At 45.0% G+C, this 18522-nt stretch overlaps 1 protein-coding gene across 2 annotated transcripts in view; it reads left to right on the top strand.

Moving 5' to 3' along the window:
* NYX (nyctalopin) overlaps window positions 1-18522 on the top strand; it is a 72148-nt gene that overhangs the window by 35865 nt on the left and 17761 nt on the right. The window contains exon 2 of one of the 2 annotated variants that reach the window (XR_012329227.1): window positions 12000-12466. Coding sequence is in view for 1 of the 2 variants with exons in the window: in XM_073799054.1 (XP_073655155.1) it covers window positions 18352-18373 (22 nt within the window). In the remaining variant the exon portion in view is untranslated. Of the gene's footprint in view, window positions 1-11999; window positions 12467-18305; window positions 18374-18522 lie in introns of those variants that run through there. The other variant, XM_073799054.1, reaches the window with a different exon arrangement.

The following is an 18522-nucleotide window of genomic DNA, read 5'->3' as shown; positions in this document are numbered from 1 at the left end:
TGCTGTTTTTGGAAATTCATGAAACTCTATCTTATCACAGGCGCACTTTTCCATATCCAGGCTGTACTTCAATTAAAAAGTGCAAAATCACATCTACTTGATATAAAGAATAAACAAACAGAAAGAAGGCAGCGCTGGGCCGGGACGGTGCTGGCCAGCGGTGCCCTGTTGGCAGCCGTTCCAGGTGGTGTGCAAGGCCGGGCACGTTCATGCACTGCAGCCCTGAGAGGCTAGGTCCCTGGTGTGAGCCCCCGAATAAATCCCGAGCAGGCTGCACCTCCCCTCTCATGCGTGACCTCGGTACCAGCCGCTTAGCACGGCATTAAAAAACCCTCTATGGACATCTGCTGGAGCCTCCGTGGTGAGCAGGGCTTTCCAGCGGGGACAGTGCGTCCTTGGCAACCCGGGCAGGAGCCTCATTCTGTTGCAGGAAAGATGCAGAAACACAGGCTCAGACAGGAGCTGCTGGCCTCTTGGCAGCGATGCTTAATTAGCTTCCTGCAGGAGACTTTGTTTTTAGCATCAAAAAAATTATCTAGTTGAAGCAATTTTACTGAACAAGGAATCAAATGAAAAACAATCTTATTGTTTAATCCATTCCTATATAGTGTAGTACAGGGGTCCTGCCTATTTAAAACTACTTTCATAATAATACTAAGGCAGTGTTTGCATTTGTCACTGTCATTCTCTCCCTAATGTACTGTAGTGTTTTATGTTTGCTAACACAAAAGATTGAGGGGAGAAGCACTTGGAGAATCCAGCTGTCTTCTTTAAGCATAAAAGCTGAGAGATTTGCAAACATGTAAAACAATGCCACTCTTCTGGCTAATTTTTTTTTGTTTTGGCAAATATAGTTATTTTTCATAAAAGAATATGATTTATGTTCATATGTAATGGGTTTCTTATTCTTATTTTAAATTAATTAATGAATACATATTTTTAAATTTTCTGTTTTAATTCCTAATACAGTAAATATTGATAGATGTAACCCACACAAACAACAACTCTTTGAGGTCTTCAGTAAATTTTAAGAGTGTAGAGGGGTCCTGAGACCAAAACATTTGTGAACTGCTGCTAGCTCTATAGTTTTTTCAAAAACTACTTTTTCTTTTTTTTTTTAACATCTTTATTGGACTATAATTGTACAAGGGTGTGTTAGTTTCTGCTTTATAACAAAGTGAATCAGCTATACATACACATATATCCCCATATTTCTTCCCTTTTGCGTCTCCCTCCCTTCCACCCTCCCTATCCCACCCCTCTAGGTGGTCACAAAGCACCGAGCTGATCTCCCTGTGCTTCTTTTGAAATAACTTTAGATTTACAGAAAAGTTGTAAAGCTGGTACCGAGTTCCTATGCACCCCTCACCAAGCTTGCCCTAATGTTAGCATCTTACATAATGTACATGGTACGTTAGCCAGAATGAAGGAACCAACACTGGTACATTACTATTAACTAAACTACAGACTTTGCTTGGATTTCCCCAGTTTTTCCACTAATGTTATTTTGTTGTTCCAGGATCCAATCTGAGATAGTACATTTAGTGCATGTAGTTTTTCCTAATTTTTAAAATTTCAGTAATGGTCTTTTTATACTTTTAAAATGTATGCATTATGGTGAATGCATAATATACACCCGGCTCTGTACTTACAATAGGTTATGAAAAGCTCATAAATCATAAGTGCAGAGCTGGATGAATATTCACAAACAGCATCCAGAACGAGAAACAGAATGTGACCATAGCTTCAGAACCCCCTTTCATGCCCTATTTCAGACACTACCTCCCCAAAGATAACCACCATCCTGATTGCTAACAGTGTAGAAGAGTTTTGCCTGGTTTTGTACTTTATGTAAATGGAATCATACAACGTGTGCTCTTTGGGTCTGGTGTTGTTTTTGCTCAACAGTCTGTTTGTGAGATTCATTCATTTGTCACGTGTACTGGCGGTTCATTCCTGTTGCTATAGAGCCAACTTTTTCTGTGCTGGACCAGAGAGTAAAGATTTTAAGTTTGTGAGCCATATAGTTTCTGTTGCAACTACTATAGTTTCTGATGCTGGTGAAAAGAGCCTTAGACAGAATATAAACAAATGAGCGCGACTGTGTCCCAGTAAAACTTTCAAAAACAGGCAGCAAGCTGGATTTGGCCTGCAGGTTATAGGTTGCAGGCCACTATATATAGTATCCCATTGTGTGAATATCCACAATTTACGGATCCGTTCTATTGCTGAGGTGTGTTCTAGTAGTTTTTCGTTTGGGGCTATTAGGAATGGTGCTGCTCTGAACATTCTAGTACATGAATTTCTCTTGGGTATACACCCAGGAGCGGAATAGATACCGCCTAATGGTTTTCCAATTTGATGGTACCAATTTACACTCCCAGCAACAGTGTATGAGAGTTCACTTATTCTGTATCCTTACCAACACTTGGTATTGTCTTTTGAGCCATTCTGGTAGATGTGAAGTGGTATCACATTATGGTTTTCATTTGTAATTTCCTGGTAATTAATGAAGTTGAGCAACTTTACATGGGCTTTTGGGAAGTGTATATTCAAGTCTTTCATTCCTTTACACTTACCATCAATGCATGCTTGCTATTTTAATTGCTTTTTCCACTTTAGATTATTTTATATGAACATTTTCATGTTTTTACATGGTCCACATATGTCATTAAAATTTTGCATAGTTGTCACCCATACTGCTGTATATCGTGTTGTTTTCATAATTCACTATTATCAATAGCCTGAATGCTTTTTGTTCAATATAGGTTTTGTGTGTGTGTGTGTGGCGGAGGGTTCTTTGGGTTATACTTCCCAGAATAAGATTACTGTGTCAAGAGTTTGAATAATTTTATAGTTCTTGTTATATGTAATAATTGTATATTTTGTATCATGTTTTCATTGCTTAAAAATATTCTCTTACAGAGTTGCATTAGTCGACTCTTTTAATTAAAAGGTACAGAAATTGAACTAGAAACAGTTTAAGCCTCATAGGGAATTTCTTGGGAGGAGGGGGAAAGGGGAGTTGTTATTTAATGGGTACAGAATTTCAGCTTGGGATGATGGAAAAGTTCTGGAGAAGGATAGTGCTGATGGTTGTACAACAATGTGAGTATACTTAACGCCACTCCTCTTAAAAAGGTTTAAAATGTTAAATTTTATGTTCTATATATTTTACCACAATTTTTTTTAAAAAGAGGGGGAGCAACTGGACGTGCTTCTGGCACGGCTGGATCCAGGGATCAAAGTAATATCATTAGGATTCTGGCCCTCTCACTCCCATATCTTCATTCTTTTCTTTGTGTAGGTTTCAGTCTCAGGTAGACTCTCTCCACAAGGCAACTGAGATGGTCACGAGCGTCACAAGGTTTATGTTCTCCTTAACCCTCAGAATCTTGGAGAATTTACCATGACTCTCTCTCCCCCAGTGTTCATATCAGACTTTGAAAAGGGCTCTTGATTCACCCGTGTGGATCACATGCCCATTAGGACAATCACTATCTTCAGAAGAATGAGTTACTCTGGCCACTTGGGTCACCTCCTCCTCACAGAATCAGGGGTTGACAGTTCCACCAAAGTCATGCAGAGTTGGGGAGGGGAAGCTCCCCAGAGAAAGAGACGACCTCTGTTAGCAGAAGGGAGAATTGGGGCAGGACAAAAACAACAGATGTCCCCTACATATGTTCTGGATTTCCTGTGTAACTCAAGCACTTCCAAAGAGAGCATTTAAATGTGTCACATAGCATTCCTATGTGATCGGCATTTTGTTTTTGTTATTTTTAAAAATTTTAATGCCTTGTGGTTTGACTATTTGGTGGACCGTTATTTCTGCCTTTCTGCAAATACCAAACCTAGTAAGTTGAATAAACTCGTTAATGTGCGCTAAATCAATGAAAGAATGAGTCTTTGTGGTCCAATATAGAATCATAGTTTTTCGTATGTTTGTTTGCGAATGGTATGATTTAAGTACATTTGAGAAAAGACCATATGAACCTGTCGCATCTTTAGTTTCCCCACATGTCTGTTAAACTCATATTGTTTATGGAATTGTCTTCTAGCATGGATTACAGAGGCCCTGGAACGTAGTGAACACCCCACCAAGATTTTTACTGAATGAATTATTCAATCATATAGTATTTTCCAATATATTCTTTGTCTATTACTTCCTGAAATGGAATGTTGAGGGTTCCAATTAAAATAATATTTGTTTTTTATTTCTTCTTGCCTTTTTGTCCTTTTTTGTCCATTTTCTTTCCCTGACTTTGTTGCAATGGTTTCTGTAACACATACCTTCGGTATTTTTCAATTTTCATAATTTAATGTACATTTGGCCATTATGTAATGACCTTACTTATTGTACTGCCTTTTGCTATTACATCTGCTTTATCTGCTACCAAAACAGTAATCCCAGCTTTTCTTCTGTTCACATAAGAATATCCTCTTACACCGGGGCTCTGTTGATTTTTTTTGGTTTGTGTGTCTCCTGTAAGCAACAAATTGTTAGATTTTGCTCTTTTAACAGTCAATGAACTGCCTTTTTTTTTTTAACTGCCTTTTTTTTTGTTTTTTTTTCTTTCTTAGTGGTACGCGGGCCTCTCACTGTTGTGGCCTCTCCCGTTGCAGAGCACAGGCTCCGGACGCGCAGGCTCAGCGGCCATGGCTCACGGGCCCAGCCGCTCTGCGGCATGTGGGATCTTCCCGGACCGGGGCACGAACCCGTGTCCCCTGCATCGGCAGGCAGACTCTCAACCACTGCGCCACCAGGGAAGCCCTAACTGCCTTTTTTTAAGAGCAGAGTTCAGCCTCTTTACATTTAATGCTTTCATTGGTGAAATTTTACCATATCCCATTTCCTTTTAAATTTATTTAAATTTTCATTCGTTCTCTCCCTTTCGATTTATGGATTTTATGTGAGGTTCTTTCAACTTTTTGTTTCCTTTTGAATTCTATTAGAAGGTAACCTTAACTAATCTGTTTTTCTAAAGTTTTTGATTTATCAGGCTTTTACACAACTGTTTACTTCCAGTATTTACTTCTATTATTAACCTGGGATGCTTTGAATTCTCATGTAGGAATGTTAAAAGTCTAGTCTTAAAAACTTTATTCTCAGGCTTCCCTGTTGGCTCAGTGGTTAAGAATGTGCCTGCTAATGCAGGGGGCACGGGGTTCGAGCCCTGATCTGGGAAGATCCCACATGCCACGGAGCAACTAGGCCTGTGCGCCACAACTACTGAGCCTGCGCTCTAGAGCCTGTGCTCTGCAACAAGAGAAGCCACCGCAATGAGAAGCCCGCGCACCGCAATGAAGAGTAGCCCCCGCTCGCCCGCAACTAGAGAAAGCGTGCGTGCAGCAACGAAGACCTAAAGCAGCAAAAAAATAAATATAAATAAATAAATTTTAAAAACCTTTATTCTCTGCCCTCCTACCCTCAACCATCTATGGTTGTGAGATATTCTTATTAAAATTCAGGGAATTCCTTGGCGGTCCAGTGGTGAGGACTCTGTGCTTTCACTGCCGAGGACTCGGGTTCAATACCTGGTTGGGGAACTAAGATCCCGCAAGCCGAGTGTCGTGGCAAAAAAAAAAAAAAGAAAGAAAAGAAATCACTCTGTACCAATTATTTCCCAAAATATTTACAGATTTGGGACTTCCCTGGTGGTCCAGTGGTTAAGAGTCTGCACTTCCACTTGCAGAGGGCACGGGTTTGATCCCTGGTCAGGGAACTAAGATCCCGTATGCACAGTGTGGCAAAAAAAGAGAAAAAAAAGAAAAAAATGTAAGATTTATTTTACTTTTTCTCGTCAAACTTGTCCTTTGGTGATATTAGAATGTACTAATTTATATATATATATATATATATATACACACACATATGTATGTATATACATATATAACTGAATCACTGTACACCTCTCTCTCTCTATATATATATGTGTGTGTGTGTGTATGTGTACTTTGCTGTACACCTGAAACTAACACAACATTGTAAATCAACTATACTTCAATTAAAAAATAATTTGTAGCAGTTAAAGAAAATGTACTAATCTCTCATTTGCTTCTTGCTGATTGTAGACCTCCATCATCTCTAAATTTTATCTTTGTGTTAAACCAGATCCTCAAAGAGCTATGTACCTGTGCCCCATCTTGTAGGCATTTGTAGCATGATGTTTATGGAAATGTGCTTTGACATATGTTGAAGACTGTAATGAGAAGTAGCCCTATTTAACTATTTATTGTGGAGATGGTTTTGAAAGCTTGTTTTGTTTGTTTGTTTGTTTAGATATCTCAATGCCTATATGTGTGTGTGTACCTATGTATATATGTGAGCCTGAGGAGAATATTTTCCTTAGTAACAGTGGTATTGTGTAAATTCATCGTATTCTATCTGTGATGGGGCTGTTGGCAGTTGTGTTAAATTTGAAAGTCAGCTCTAAAAACAGTATGTAACCTTATATCATGAATTTTAGGCATTAACCTTAGCTTCATCTTATTTTTTCCTTCCTGTCCAATTTCTTCACTTTGGTTAGAAAAACTTGGGGGAGAAAAATTCTTATTATAGAGACAATTTATTTTATTTTATATTTTGTGTTGTATGCTACTAGAATCCCTTTTGGAATGAGATAAGTTTCAAAGAAAAACAAATAATAATATTCTTATTTGTATGTTCCAAGTCTGCTCAATGGATATTTCCCAAAAGATTGGCTGAGCACCTCCAAATTTGTGGCTCATCAACTGTGGACACACACCCATTAGAATTATGTGAGGCCGTAGCTTTGCTTGATAATCCACTTAAGTGAAGAATACTCTTCAATCTTTATGATAATCTTTAGCGTGGAGTTCTGTTGTCTCCACAAAGATCTTACATCCAAGGAAACCACAAGAGATCTCATTTCTGATATGATATTCACAAAATGACCTTAGAGATGGCCTTGGGGATTTATATGATGAAGGATTTTCATGTCCAATTTAACATTCAACTTAATGTTTGAAAAATAACAATGCCTTTCTGCACTTTCACCCACTTTGGTGGCTCAAGTTAACTAGAGATTCCCATGAGACCATCTTTACTAGAAATCCAATCCTTGTAGTTGAGTCTCTGCCAATAGTATTGGGTCAATTACGCATTTTGCTTCCTTGTTATGGATAAAGATGTAGTAGGAGAAATATTTATTAGTTTAAGAGTGGGGGGTAGCACTGTTTGTTGCTTATCATGTAGCCAATCCACCATCTACATTGCTAACAGAAGCCTGATTTTGTTTGGGCAACCATGTGCTTAGCTTCAGGGGACAAGGAGTCTTGAGTTTAGCTTATCATAGCCCTCTTGTTCCCCATCTCAAGAGACTTCCTTTCCTGTCTTCCTCTGCAGTTAAGAGTAGCCATGTGACCCATCAAGGCCAATAAGGTTGGAGGAGAAGTCTGCTGGGGGCTTTCTGGAAAAAACTTGCTCTTTGTTAGAAACAGAGAGATGGGGAGAAGGTGGTGGTTCCCCTAGGTACACCTCCCTGCTTGCTTCCTTTGAATGTGCGTGAAGTTAATGTCTGGAGCTGTGGCTGCCATCTTGTAACAAGCCTGAAGGTGAGAAGCCAACATGCAATGGTGGGGGGAATGGAAGGTAGAAAGCACCAGGTCTTCGGTGGTGGTACCTGCCGAACCAACCCTGAGCCCACCTACCTCAGATCTCTAATTAAGTAAACAATAAATGTCTTTAGGTTTTAAGATAGTGGTTCTCAAAGTATATTCTGGGGATCCCTGAGACCCTTTAAGAGGTCCCACGAGAACAAAATTTATAATAGTGTAACTGAGCAGGACCCTATAAGGCCTTCCTGGGACAGGACCACCCCTCCCCCATGTCCTCCACCTGTCTCTTGTTTGTAGAAAACCTTTAGCCTCCTAGGCCTTCCCTGAGTTCCAAAGAATATATTTAATATATTTAATCAGAGAAGTGAGAAAATGCAGAAACAAAGGAAAACAGTCAAACAAGACAAAATAATAGTTTGGCCATTAAACAAAGTCAGGACCTTTAGTTCCTCCCCAAGGGCTATAGATAATCTTCGGAGCCAAATCCTTTGAGCTGTTTTGCAGACACTGAAGCCCCCACCAGGTGGAAGAAGTTAACTGTCTGCTGCCCACAAGCACGCAGACCCCAGACATGCTGGAACCAGAAGGTTGATGTTGACTCCTGATTACCTCACCCCCAACCAATCAGAAGAATGTCCACCAGCTGATCACGTACCCAGCAACCCTCTCTCTCACCCCGTCTTTAAAAACCTTCCCCTGAAAGCCATCAGGAGTTCGGGCCTTTTGAGCATTAGGTGCGTGGACTCCTTGCTTGGGGCCCTGCAATACAAGCTGCACTTCCCTTCACCACGACCCAGTGTCAGTAGATTGGCTTTACTGCGCCGGTGAGGCGAGCCGGACCCAAGTTTGGTTCAGTAACAACAGTATTAAGATGTTATTAGCCCTTTTCACCCTCATTCTCTCATGAGCATACAGTGGGGTTTTCCAGAGGCTCCATGTTGTTTAATATCACAACAGATTGAAGGCAGAAGCTGCTAGAAAATCCAGCTGTCTTCTATTAAGTCAGACATGAAAGATTTGCAAAAATGTAACACAGTGTCATTCTCACTCATTTTTTTGTTTTGTTTTGGAGAATAGTTATTTTTCATAAAAATGTATTATTTATGTTGACATGCAATGGGCTTATTACTGTTATTTTTAAATGAATACAACTTTATTTTTTTTGGCCACACCATGTGGGATCTTAGTTCCCTGACCAGGGCTGTCCCCTGCATTGGGAGCGTGGGAGTCTTAACCACTGGACCGCCAGGGAAGTCCAAATGAATACAAATTTTAAAAGTTTCTCGGTTAACTGGGAACTACAGTATTAACTTCTAATACAGTAAATATTGATAGATATAACTCATATAAACAAAGGCTTTTGGAGATCCTCAATAATTTTGAATGAAGAGTGTAAAGGAGTCCTGAAAGCCAAAAAAGTTTGAGAGCTTCTGACCAAAGGCGTTATTAGGTGGATTTTTCTGTTAACTGCTGCAGAAATTGTACATTTCTGAAAAGCATTCCTGAATGACTTGGAACAGAATTCTTCTTGGGTGAGAACTGTCTTTGTTTAGAAAAGCAAACTAATGGGCCATTGTGGTTTTAGAAAGATAGCAGGGCTGGGGCCACCTGGGAATGAGACAGAGAGGAAGCCAGACTGCTCAGCATAAGAAAAGAATGAGAATCTGGGGTGAGTTTGCTCTGGAGAGGAACAAAGGAGAGGGAAAGGGTCCTCGGTGGGGAAAGGGGAGTGGAGCGAGGGGTAGATGAATGGCTGAGGCTACCTACAATATGTCTTAAACTCTCCAAGTCCTCTGTCTGCTACGCATTCACGACAGCCTCGGTGAGTGGCGTTTTGGGGAGATCAAGGACAAGGGGCTTTATTACATGTTAGGGTTGACAGGGAGTGGAGAGAAAACGAGGTGAAGTGTGGGTGATAGAATTCTGAGCAAACCCCGGAAATCAGAACCGGAAGTCACTAGGTAAAATGTACCCTTCACCACCCCACTATCCCATGATTCCCTGTAGATATTGGAAAAGGACACAGGGTTTCCCATCACAGGGGAATTTGAGAACAGTATATTAGAATTTCAAAGAGCTGCATCACTGTAGCTGGTGTCTGCATTAGCAAAGCGCTTGTCAGCTGTTTCCCAGAGGGTTTGGCATTTAACAGCTGAAAAGCTGCCCTCATCCCTTTCTAGGTCCTGTGTAATAATACCATTATCACACAGGAGACAGGACTCTTGTAACTCCTCCCCTCCTGGTGAAGACTTAAAAAGCAGGTACAGGTCTCTGGAGATCTTTTTGGATGTAGTCAAGTTGATTTTTCCAAACATGCAATCTCAGCATTTGATTTTATTACTGCTGCCCTCTGGGTTTTGGCAGGCTTACCTAAAAGTTGGCTACTTTTAAATGTTCATTTACTCTGTTTACAAAGAAAAAGGTTTCTCTTGCCAGCATGCTTTCGCTCAGATTTGGGGACTCTGTACTTATTTAATATGTTTTAAAAGTCTAATGAGGAGTTAGTGAGCATTTGGAAACTTTGCAGCTTTCAGGATGAAAGCAGCCATCTGTGGTTATGACATCATCTCTGTTAATTACCCCTTTGCAAAAATCTGCCTGAATGGAGAAGAGGTGGGTGTGTCTATGTGGGTATTTAACGTGATGATTAAAATATATTAATGATAGTTTTCACTTCTCAAGCACCCTACATCTTAGGATATTCTTTAAAAGTGCTTCCACAGGCTTTAATTAGCCCTTATAACTCTACTAGGAAGAAGTAAAACAGCTCCATTTTACAAAAGAGGAAAGTGAAACACAAAGAAGGGTCCTGTTTGGAGGTAGAATAAAGCTGCCTCCTCACAGCTCGGCACTGAGCTCAATCTTTCTCCTCTGCTTGACCAAGAACTGACATTCACAAGGTTTAAATGAGAAGCACAAATTGGTTCCCATCTTGACACGCTAGACACCTGAGCCAAAACAGAACACTTTAGGGTTCATGAGAAATTATTACTTATTATAAGCCACTTCCTAAAGTTATCTAAACAAACAAAAAACAAGAAAACCAAAACAAATCAAAGGGACTATACAGCTCAGAAGTTCTGATTCTCAGTTTCCTCTGTAGTTTAACCATTTTGAGTTCTGGGTTATGTATGAAAATGTTCTAGATCAGAAAAGGAAAGCACGATTGCCAATTATTCCACTTTTTATAGGTTGTTTTCATTTTCAATGAAGGAAATATAGGAAAGTTGATAGGAATGCATGGAAGGAAAGGCAGAGAAAAATATAAAATTTTCTTCCCACCAAATATATTTAGCTATGTATCTGAAAGCGGCCAAATGAGGAGCATACTTTTAAAAAGCTATTATGAAAAAATTTCAAACACACACAAAAGTAGAGGCACCCCCATGTATTCATCACCCAGTTTCCACATTTATCAACTTTCTGCTATTTTTGTTTCAATTCTCCCTGCCCCTTGTTTTGTGGGAGTATTTCAAAGCAAATCCCAGATATCATATTTCACCATAATTACTTCTGTATTTTTCCTAATGCATAGAATTTTTAAAATAGAACCATAATACCATTATCACACCCAACAGAAAAACAATTCTTTAATATTATCTAATAATCAATCTGTATTTAGTTTCTACTGATGGTTTCAAAATTGTCTGAAAATTGCATTGAATACTATCTCTCTTTTTTTTTTGGCCGTGCCACGTGGCTTAGCAGGATCTCAGTTCCCCCACCAGGGATTGAACCCAGGCCAAGGCAGTGAAAGACCGGAATCCTAACCATTAAGCTACCAGGGAACTCCCAGTGACTCCCTCTTTAGTCTCTTAACAGGTCTTCCTTCTTCCCCTTCGTCCCCCATTCCATTCATTTGTTGGGAAAACTGGATCATTTGCCCTGTAGAACTTTCCACAGTGTGTATTTAGCTTATTGTATCTTTGGAGTCTTTTAACATATTTCTCCATCCTTCACATTTCTTTAAATGGTAGCTAGATCTGGAGGCTTGATTAGCTTCAGGTTCTTTTTTTTTTTTTTTTTCCCTGCCCCAAACACTTCAATGGTAGTGCTCTGTGCTTTCTATTATGTCAGATCAAGAGGTACCTAATGTCTGGTTGTGCCACCTGGGGGGTATGTTTAAGAACGATCCGTAGGATGCATGATTTCATTGCAATACAGTGATTTCCTCATTTTATCACTTCTGCATTTATTATGTGTGATTCTTTTATAAAGAAAAACTTTCCCTTATCAACTAGTGTATTTGGTTACCCTGAAATACAACCCATAAAGGAAAGGCAAGATAAATGCTTGATTCTTTCCCTTTAGTTATCACCTTTCAGAATAACACACTAGTAACCTCAAAAGTCTACTGAGGAGTTTTTCAAATATCATTATAAACTCATGGATTTAACAAATATATTTATTTCATTTTACAGTCAATATTCTTATTGGTCCATCTTTGGCCAGTGGAACCACTCAACGTTCCTTCTACTCAAATATCTTTGATGGCTTATCTTCTGAAATAATAAGACGTTCCAGGATCACGTTGTACTTTGCCTGCCCCAGACCTGGAAACAGACTTTTCTTCAAGGAGCTCTGGTTCCTTTTACTTGGAAATGAAGACACCTACTTTTGATGCAATGTAAAGAGCGATGATTTCAAAAGAGACTCCAAGGAGGTGTACCTTTGGGCAATGGGCAGCGTTTGTTGAGTGATACGCCAGGAAGGGACCCTGAGCCAGCTCTTCATTTACAGATGAGCAAACAGAGTTATCAGCCACAATCGGAGCTACGTGGCCGGGTCAGGAGGGCAAGGCTCTGGGACACCTTCCCCAGGGTGTGACCTTTGACAAGTCAGGCCCTCGCCCTGGCATCCCTTCCAGCCGGATATTCTGCGGCTCCAGGTACGTGACTAACGTTTCAGGCACAGATGCACCCTGGGACTTTCCCGGGCCTCCGTCCCGCCCCGCCGAGCTGGTGAGAGTGGCCCGCGAAGGAGGGGACGGGCGGGGGTTGAGGGCTGGGAGCCGCCCTGGCCCGGCTCCGGAGCCTCAGCGCCCTCTGGCGGCCGCGCCTGGTGGGGTGGGGCTTGGCGGGGGTGGGGCTTAGCGCCCAGCGGCTCCGCCTCTTCGCCCCCGGAGGGGTTGGGGCTGGGCCGGCGGATGCGGGCAGGAGCTGTAGAGGCTTCACAAGGACCTGACCTCAAGGGGAAAGAAACCACTGTGTCGCGAGTAGTTGCTAACCGGGGTTAGCGAGCTGAACTAGTTCTCCGAAGCCCGGGGAGGGAGGGATGGAAGGAGGGGCTGGGCCGAAATGTCCAGACCGCTGACTCGCTGCCTACTTGCCCCTCCATTAGCGCTGTGGTGCGTCCTGCGCCCCGGGGAGGATGCAAGGGGGTGCGAGCGCGCACCCCGACTGTGTCTGGGCCTGCAGTTGGGGCGACGTCACTTCACGGGGAGTCCGCGGAATGAAGGCACAGTTTTCTCTGCCCCTCCCTTCCCCTCCCCCCAATTCCAGAAATGAGGCTCCTGAGCCCAGGCAGATCTAACCAGACCCGTCGGAGCTGGTTTTCTATTGGAAGGTTGGAAGTGAAAGGAAGTAGGATGGTTTGCTCATAGAGAACAAAGGAGTTAGATGCTGTAGCCGCAGAATGGGTTCAGCCAAGGTAGTTTAGGGGTGCCTGGCAAGAAGGGGAGTGACTCCCCTCCCCTTCCCCCTTTCCCTTCTCCTACTGCCGGCAGCGGAAGTGGCCACGGGGATGCGGATAGATCGTGTCCCTGTCTTACTAGGGTCTCGGAATAACCCAGGGACTGGGAGACAGGAGGACTGGGTCCTAGCTTCACTTCCACTCAACTGTCACCCTGGGGAGCTGGTCACTTAACCTTTGTGGGCCTCAGTTTCCCGACTTGAAGAATGATGGTCTGGACTAGATTATGGAATAGTTTCAAGTACTGTAAGGCATGGGAAGTGAGGGTATCTGTCCTGAGACCACCGAGTAAGTCAGAGAAGAAGGTGGCGCTGGGGGCCAAGGCTATCATGTGCCCCAGTCCTCCTTCCATAGTCCCCCCCAACCTCTGCCCACCAATTCTCACGTGGGCTTCGTTAGCAAACATTTGTGCACCACTGCCTGAATGCCAAACATAGGCTCAGCCCTGATGTTTGTGGGACCTAGGACAAGAGTACACACAGAGGACCACGTACCATATGTCTAAATATTTTTTTTTTTAACATCTTTATTGGGGTATAATTGCTCCACAATGGTGTGCCAGCTTCTGCCCTATAACAAAGTGAATCAGTCACACATAACTAAATATTTAAAAGTTATAAATCAAGCCAACAAACTCTTAAGTAAAATGTGTTCTACCCTTCTACCTTGACACATATACCTCCATGAATAACAATCTGGAAGGCCAGGTTCAAGTTTGGAATTCTTGTATTCCCCAGCGTTCTGAGCAGGAATGTGGTGGCACAGAGAGTGGCCCCAGCTCAAGGGCTGTGGCGTGGCTTCCCCTCTTCCCTGCCTGCGTCCATCCCACACCACAAGGGCCCTTTCCCACACACGTCCTCAAGTGCAAACAGATGCCCTTTAAGGGGCCACTTCTCCAGTGTGCACAGTGGTGGTACAGTCTACCCTTGGAGGATGGACTAAGAAAAGCGGGTTCAGAATCTGTTGGGCAGGGAGTCCTGAGGTGCGGTGGCCCAGTTCCTGGAAATCCCCGCCCCTTCCCCCAAATAGTTGGAATAATCCTCCCACTTATTGGCCTATGAAATTACCCAGCCCATAAACGCTAACCACGCCATATTTCAAGGCTCTCTCGCCTTCTGAGATGGCCCACGCTCTATCTGTGGAGCGTGTTACTGTCTAAATAAATCCACTTTTTACCTATCACTTCGTCTCCGAATTCTTTTGGTGACAAAGAAAGAATCTCAAATTCGCCAGGAACAGTCCCAGGTACCCAGAATCCGGTGGACATCTCCTTGGCACTTTGACTGCTCGTCCTCCATCTTGCCCAGTCTGAGGGTGGTACCTGCCAGGCGTTATGGGGGTGCAGACTTGGACCAAGCACAGCCCTGGACCATCTAGACACTCCAAAGGGCAGGGCTGATGCCTGTGGGCGAGGAGGGAGGATGCCAAGAGGGGCTCATTTCTTAGAGGAGGTAGTACTTGGGCTAAGCCTGCGGGAAGGTTGGGGTTTCAGCAGGTGGAAAAGTGGGGAAAGAAAGGAGCAAAGGCCTTGAGGATCAGCCATCCAGAGTCGGAATGTCTGTGAATTGTGACCATGGTGTAGAAAGGCTGGAGGCAAATCTGTGTCCTCGGAATATCGCCGTACCACGTAGGGTGCAGCCGCCAGCTGTGCAGCCCCTGAGGGGCAGCCTCACCCATCAGAGCAGGATGAGACCCTGCAGCCCATCCCAGGGCAACTCTGCATAGGGCAAGAGTCCCGACACCCCTCCCCGCACCATGCCTCCTTGGTAATCAGCATTTCCTTACCAATTCCAAGTTGGGGAAGCTTAGCTACTCTCCCAGCCGCCCTGATTTGCTGTAAGAGATGAGCCTGGAAAGAAGTTTTCTTTAGGAATTGGTGCGTCGGCCTCATTTTGCCTGCCAGCCAGAGGCTGCTGGAGAAGGAACGACCCCTCATCTCCTCTGGAGTAGCCTCTACCAAGGGCGAGAGTTGGTGGATAAGTGCCCCAGCTCCCTGCCCTGCAGGATAGAGAATTCTGAGACGTGTGCTCTGTCTCGAAGAGCTTGCCAAGGGATTAGGCTCCGCTTGGTCACAGCACCAACTTGTTTGATAACACCATTGATTTCTACCTTCCTCGCTCTCCTGCTGGTGCTTCCGCAATTGCTTCACAAATCAAGTACTTCCATTCGTATCATTGTCCCAGGACCTGCCTCTGGGGGAATCTGAACTAAGCATAAGTACGTTTCATGTTGCAGTTGGGCCGGGGCTTCGTCACCAGTAAATAAAAGAGTGGAATGACGCGATCGCTGACTTCCTTCCCAGGCTCTGCTGGAGTTTACCTCATCCTCCTGCCTCGTATCAAATGGAAACAGGGCACTTTGCTTTGTTTAACTCGGTGCCAGGCTGAACATGCCCTCGAGCGCTGGCCCTGCGGAATGGTCATGTTTCCCTGTGGTGTGTGTGTACATGTGTGCCAGCAGGAGTCGGGAGCAGAGGAATGCAAAGAATCTGGTTTAGTATCCAAATCCTTCCTGAGGGTGCCCATCGGAGGCCGCCGAAGTCTGAACCCCTGAACCCGAGAAGGAATTTTGTCTTTTCCTATCATTAGAGGCCCCGTGCTGAGTCCCTGCTTGCTGCCGCCAAACCAGTGCAGCAGGAATTACAAAGAAACACTAGGGGTCCCTCCCTCCCCGCCCCCCACACTGCTGATGGAAGCTTTTCTAGAAGGCCACCTGCAAAGGCAAAGCCTGGCGTCCTGGGCTGCCTCTATATCACGGGCTCACTTAGCTTACCCCTCCTCCCTTTTCCTGCCCGTCTAATCAGCCACCAGCTACATGGAGACAGAGAGCCAGCACTGGTGCTAACTGCCCCGGCAGCCCCCGAGTGGCTGGGGGCCTGCTGTCTTGCTCTCTGGATAACAGGGTCCAGTCTGAAGTTTCTCCTTGGGGGCATGACAGTCAATTGCACTTCCTGTGACAACCCCTCCCTCCTTGCTTTTTTTCCCCTTGGGAACTAGGTTTTGATGACGAGGCTGCTTGTTCCCCAGTTGCTGTCAGTGTGACTAGCTGGCCCAGTGAATGGGCCCTTCGTCTCTCCCCCGACAGGCTTCTCATTGCTCCTTACTTCCCGCTCGGGAGAAATGTCTGATTTCACAGGCAGAGGCGGTCTTCCTGAGGGAGAGCCTTGGTTTAGAGCCCCAGGCCCACTAGCCTGCAGAAGACTGAAGGCAAGGTGGACCCAGTAAGCACAGCCCAGGGTTGTAGGTGCCGACAGGCTGCTCTCACAGCCACGTTTCAGTCTGTGGCCTGCTGCAGAGGCTTCATGGGGCCAAGGTTTGGAATGAAGGCTGCAAGGCTGCCCCCAACACGAGCGGTCACAAGGGGAGAGAGCTGCCTACCGTTCTCACCTGGGCAGGGCGAGCCCACCCCTGGGGACTTCATTTGGGGGGCTCCCTTCGCCCACATCCGCACCCCATCCCCAGTATGGCTTCCTTCCCAGCAGAGGTTATGACAAGTTCAGCCGTATTTTGGCTTTCAAGACCCAAATGGAAGAAAACAAAAATTCCCCAGGGCACAGCAGCCTCAGATGCTTAGCTTCACACCCCGAGACCTCTTTGTGGGATGGGACTCCTGGCCCATCAGCACCGGCACACCGAGGCCGTGACAGCCAGGATGTAGCAGGTTGCCATGGATACCTGGGAGCTTGCTCAAGCAGAGCTGAGGACCAGACCCTACAGCCAGGCCCGGTGGAACTGCTGGGCCCAGAAGAATGTGAGGGCAGCCGAACTGCTGCCACCACCTTGAGCAGACCCCCTTCATCACTCCCCTAAACCAGGGCTTTCCACTTTAGGGAGCATAGGAGTCTTGTTAAAATGCAGATGCTGATTCCAGGGGTCTCGGGTTGGGGTAGGGGTGCTGAGACATCCCCATTCCTAACCAGCTCCCAGATGCTGCTGCTGGTCTGAGGCCACACTCTGAGTCCTGATGGGTTTGAGAAATCTCAGCCAGCTTCTGAAAATGGCCCACGGACCTGCTGCCTTACGGGGTGGCAAGCATGGCCTTGACCCCAAAGCCGGGACTCTGAGCCTCGCGATAGTGAAAAGCCATCTCCAGTCTGTTTTTGGATCATCCGCCTTCAACCACTCCACAGAGAAAGGAAAGCGGCAGCCTGCATTTCGGGAAAACATCATCATTTTAAGCTGTTCTGTCCCTTCCCCACCTCTCCGAGTGATATGACATGTCCTTGTTGAAAATGCAGATAATGCTATTTGGCAGGAAGCCAATTTCTGGCTGCAAATTGCTTGGGGCTGGGGTCAGGGCAGGAGGCGGGGTCTGCGGAAGGTTTAAGGAGAGAAAGGGGCCAGGCAGATGGAGAAGCTGAGGCCTGGGGATAAAGCTGATTGGTGTGTCAGCAAAATCTGTCACTGGCTTTGGTGATTCGAAAGGCAGACACGTTCTCTCATCTCTGTTAATCCTCATCTGATACAGGATTTTCCTGCCATTAAATCTGGAGAAAGAAAAATAGGCACACTCAAACCTGCATAAGCAACTATTTCTCCTCTGCCCCGGCTCACTGTCCTCCCTGCCCCCACTTTCCTTCTCTGTCGAATCATTTTTAGCATCTGTGGCTGCTTGACTTGGGAGATGGATGGGCTGGGGGAGCCGAAGGGCACCTTGGAGGAGGAGCGCTATCAGGCAGAGCCCCAGGATGGTAAGCAACATTTGGGGACTATTCACTAATGCTTCTCTGCAGAGGTTTCCTCTCTGTCCATTTCCTTGCTGGGTTGTCAGTGAGTCCGTGTGAGTTGTTGCTGACGAAGGGTTTCCAAACACATCCAAGCTGTCAGTTTGGGGGGAGCACCTGATTGGCTGTTGTCACTGGTTTTTCTTAACCCAGCACCAAGGTGATGGGGAGAAATGCGTGCAGAGAAGAAGGGGGAAAGGCAGGGCATTCAGGAGGAAGTGGAGGTATAGAGAGGGGCCTGAGGGACCTGGTTGTCAAGGGACCCCTCCTGGGCACCCGGTGACCTGTGCTCTCTCCCCTTAGGTAGGGATTCCACAGCTGGGTGGTTTTAAGCCACCAGGTGCGTGAAAAGCTGCGGGATGCTGTTCCTGCTGCTGCATGGTGAGTTCCAAGGCCCCCTCCTTCCGTCCCCTAGCAGACACCTGCCAGTGGGTGTGGGGGTTGGGAAGTCAGTAGAAGATGCTAGGACATGCGTGGAAACCACAGGGCTTCTACCCAAGAAGTGTGGGCTTCAGGTGGCTTCCATGAAA

Source organism: Tursiops truncatus, chromosome X, assembly GCF_011762595.2.
Source record: "Tursiops truncatus isolate mTurTru1 chromosome X, mTurTru1.mat.Y, whole genome shotgun sequence".
Lineage (NCBI taxonomy): Eukaryota > Metazoa > Chordata > Mammalia > Artiodactyla > Delphinidae > Tursiops > Tursiops truncatus.
The sequence above is the reverse complement of the archived record's forward strand: the minus strand, read 5'-3'. Positions and strand labels throughout refer to the sequence as shown.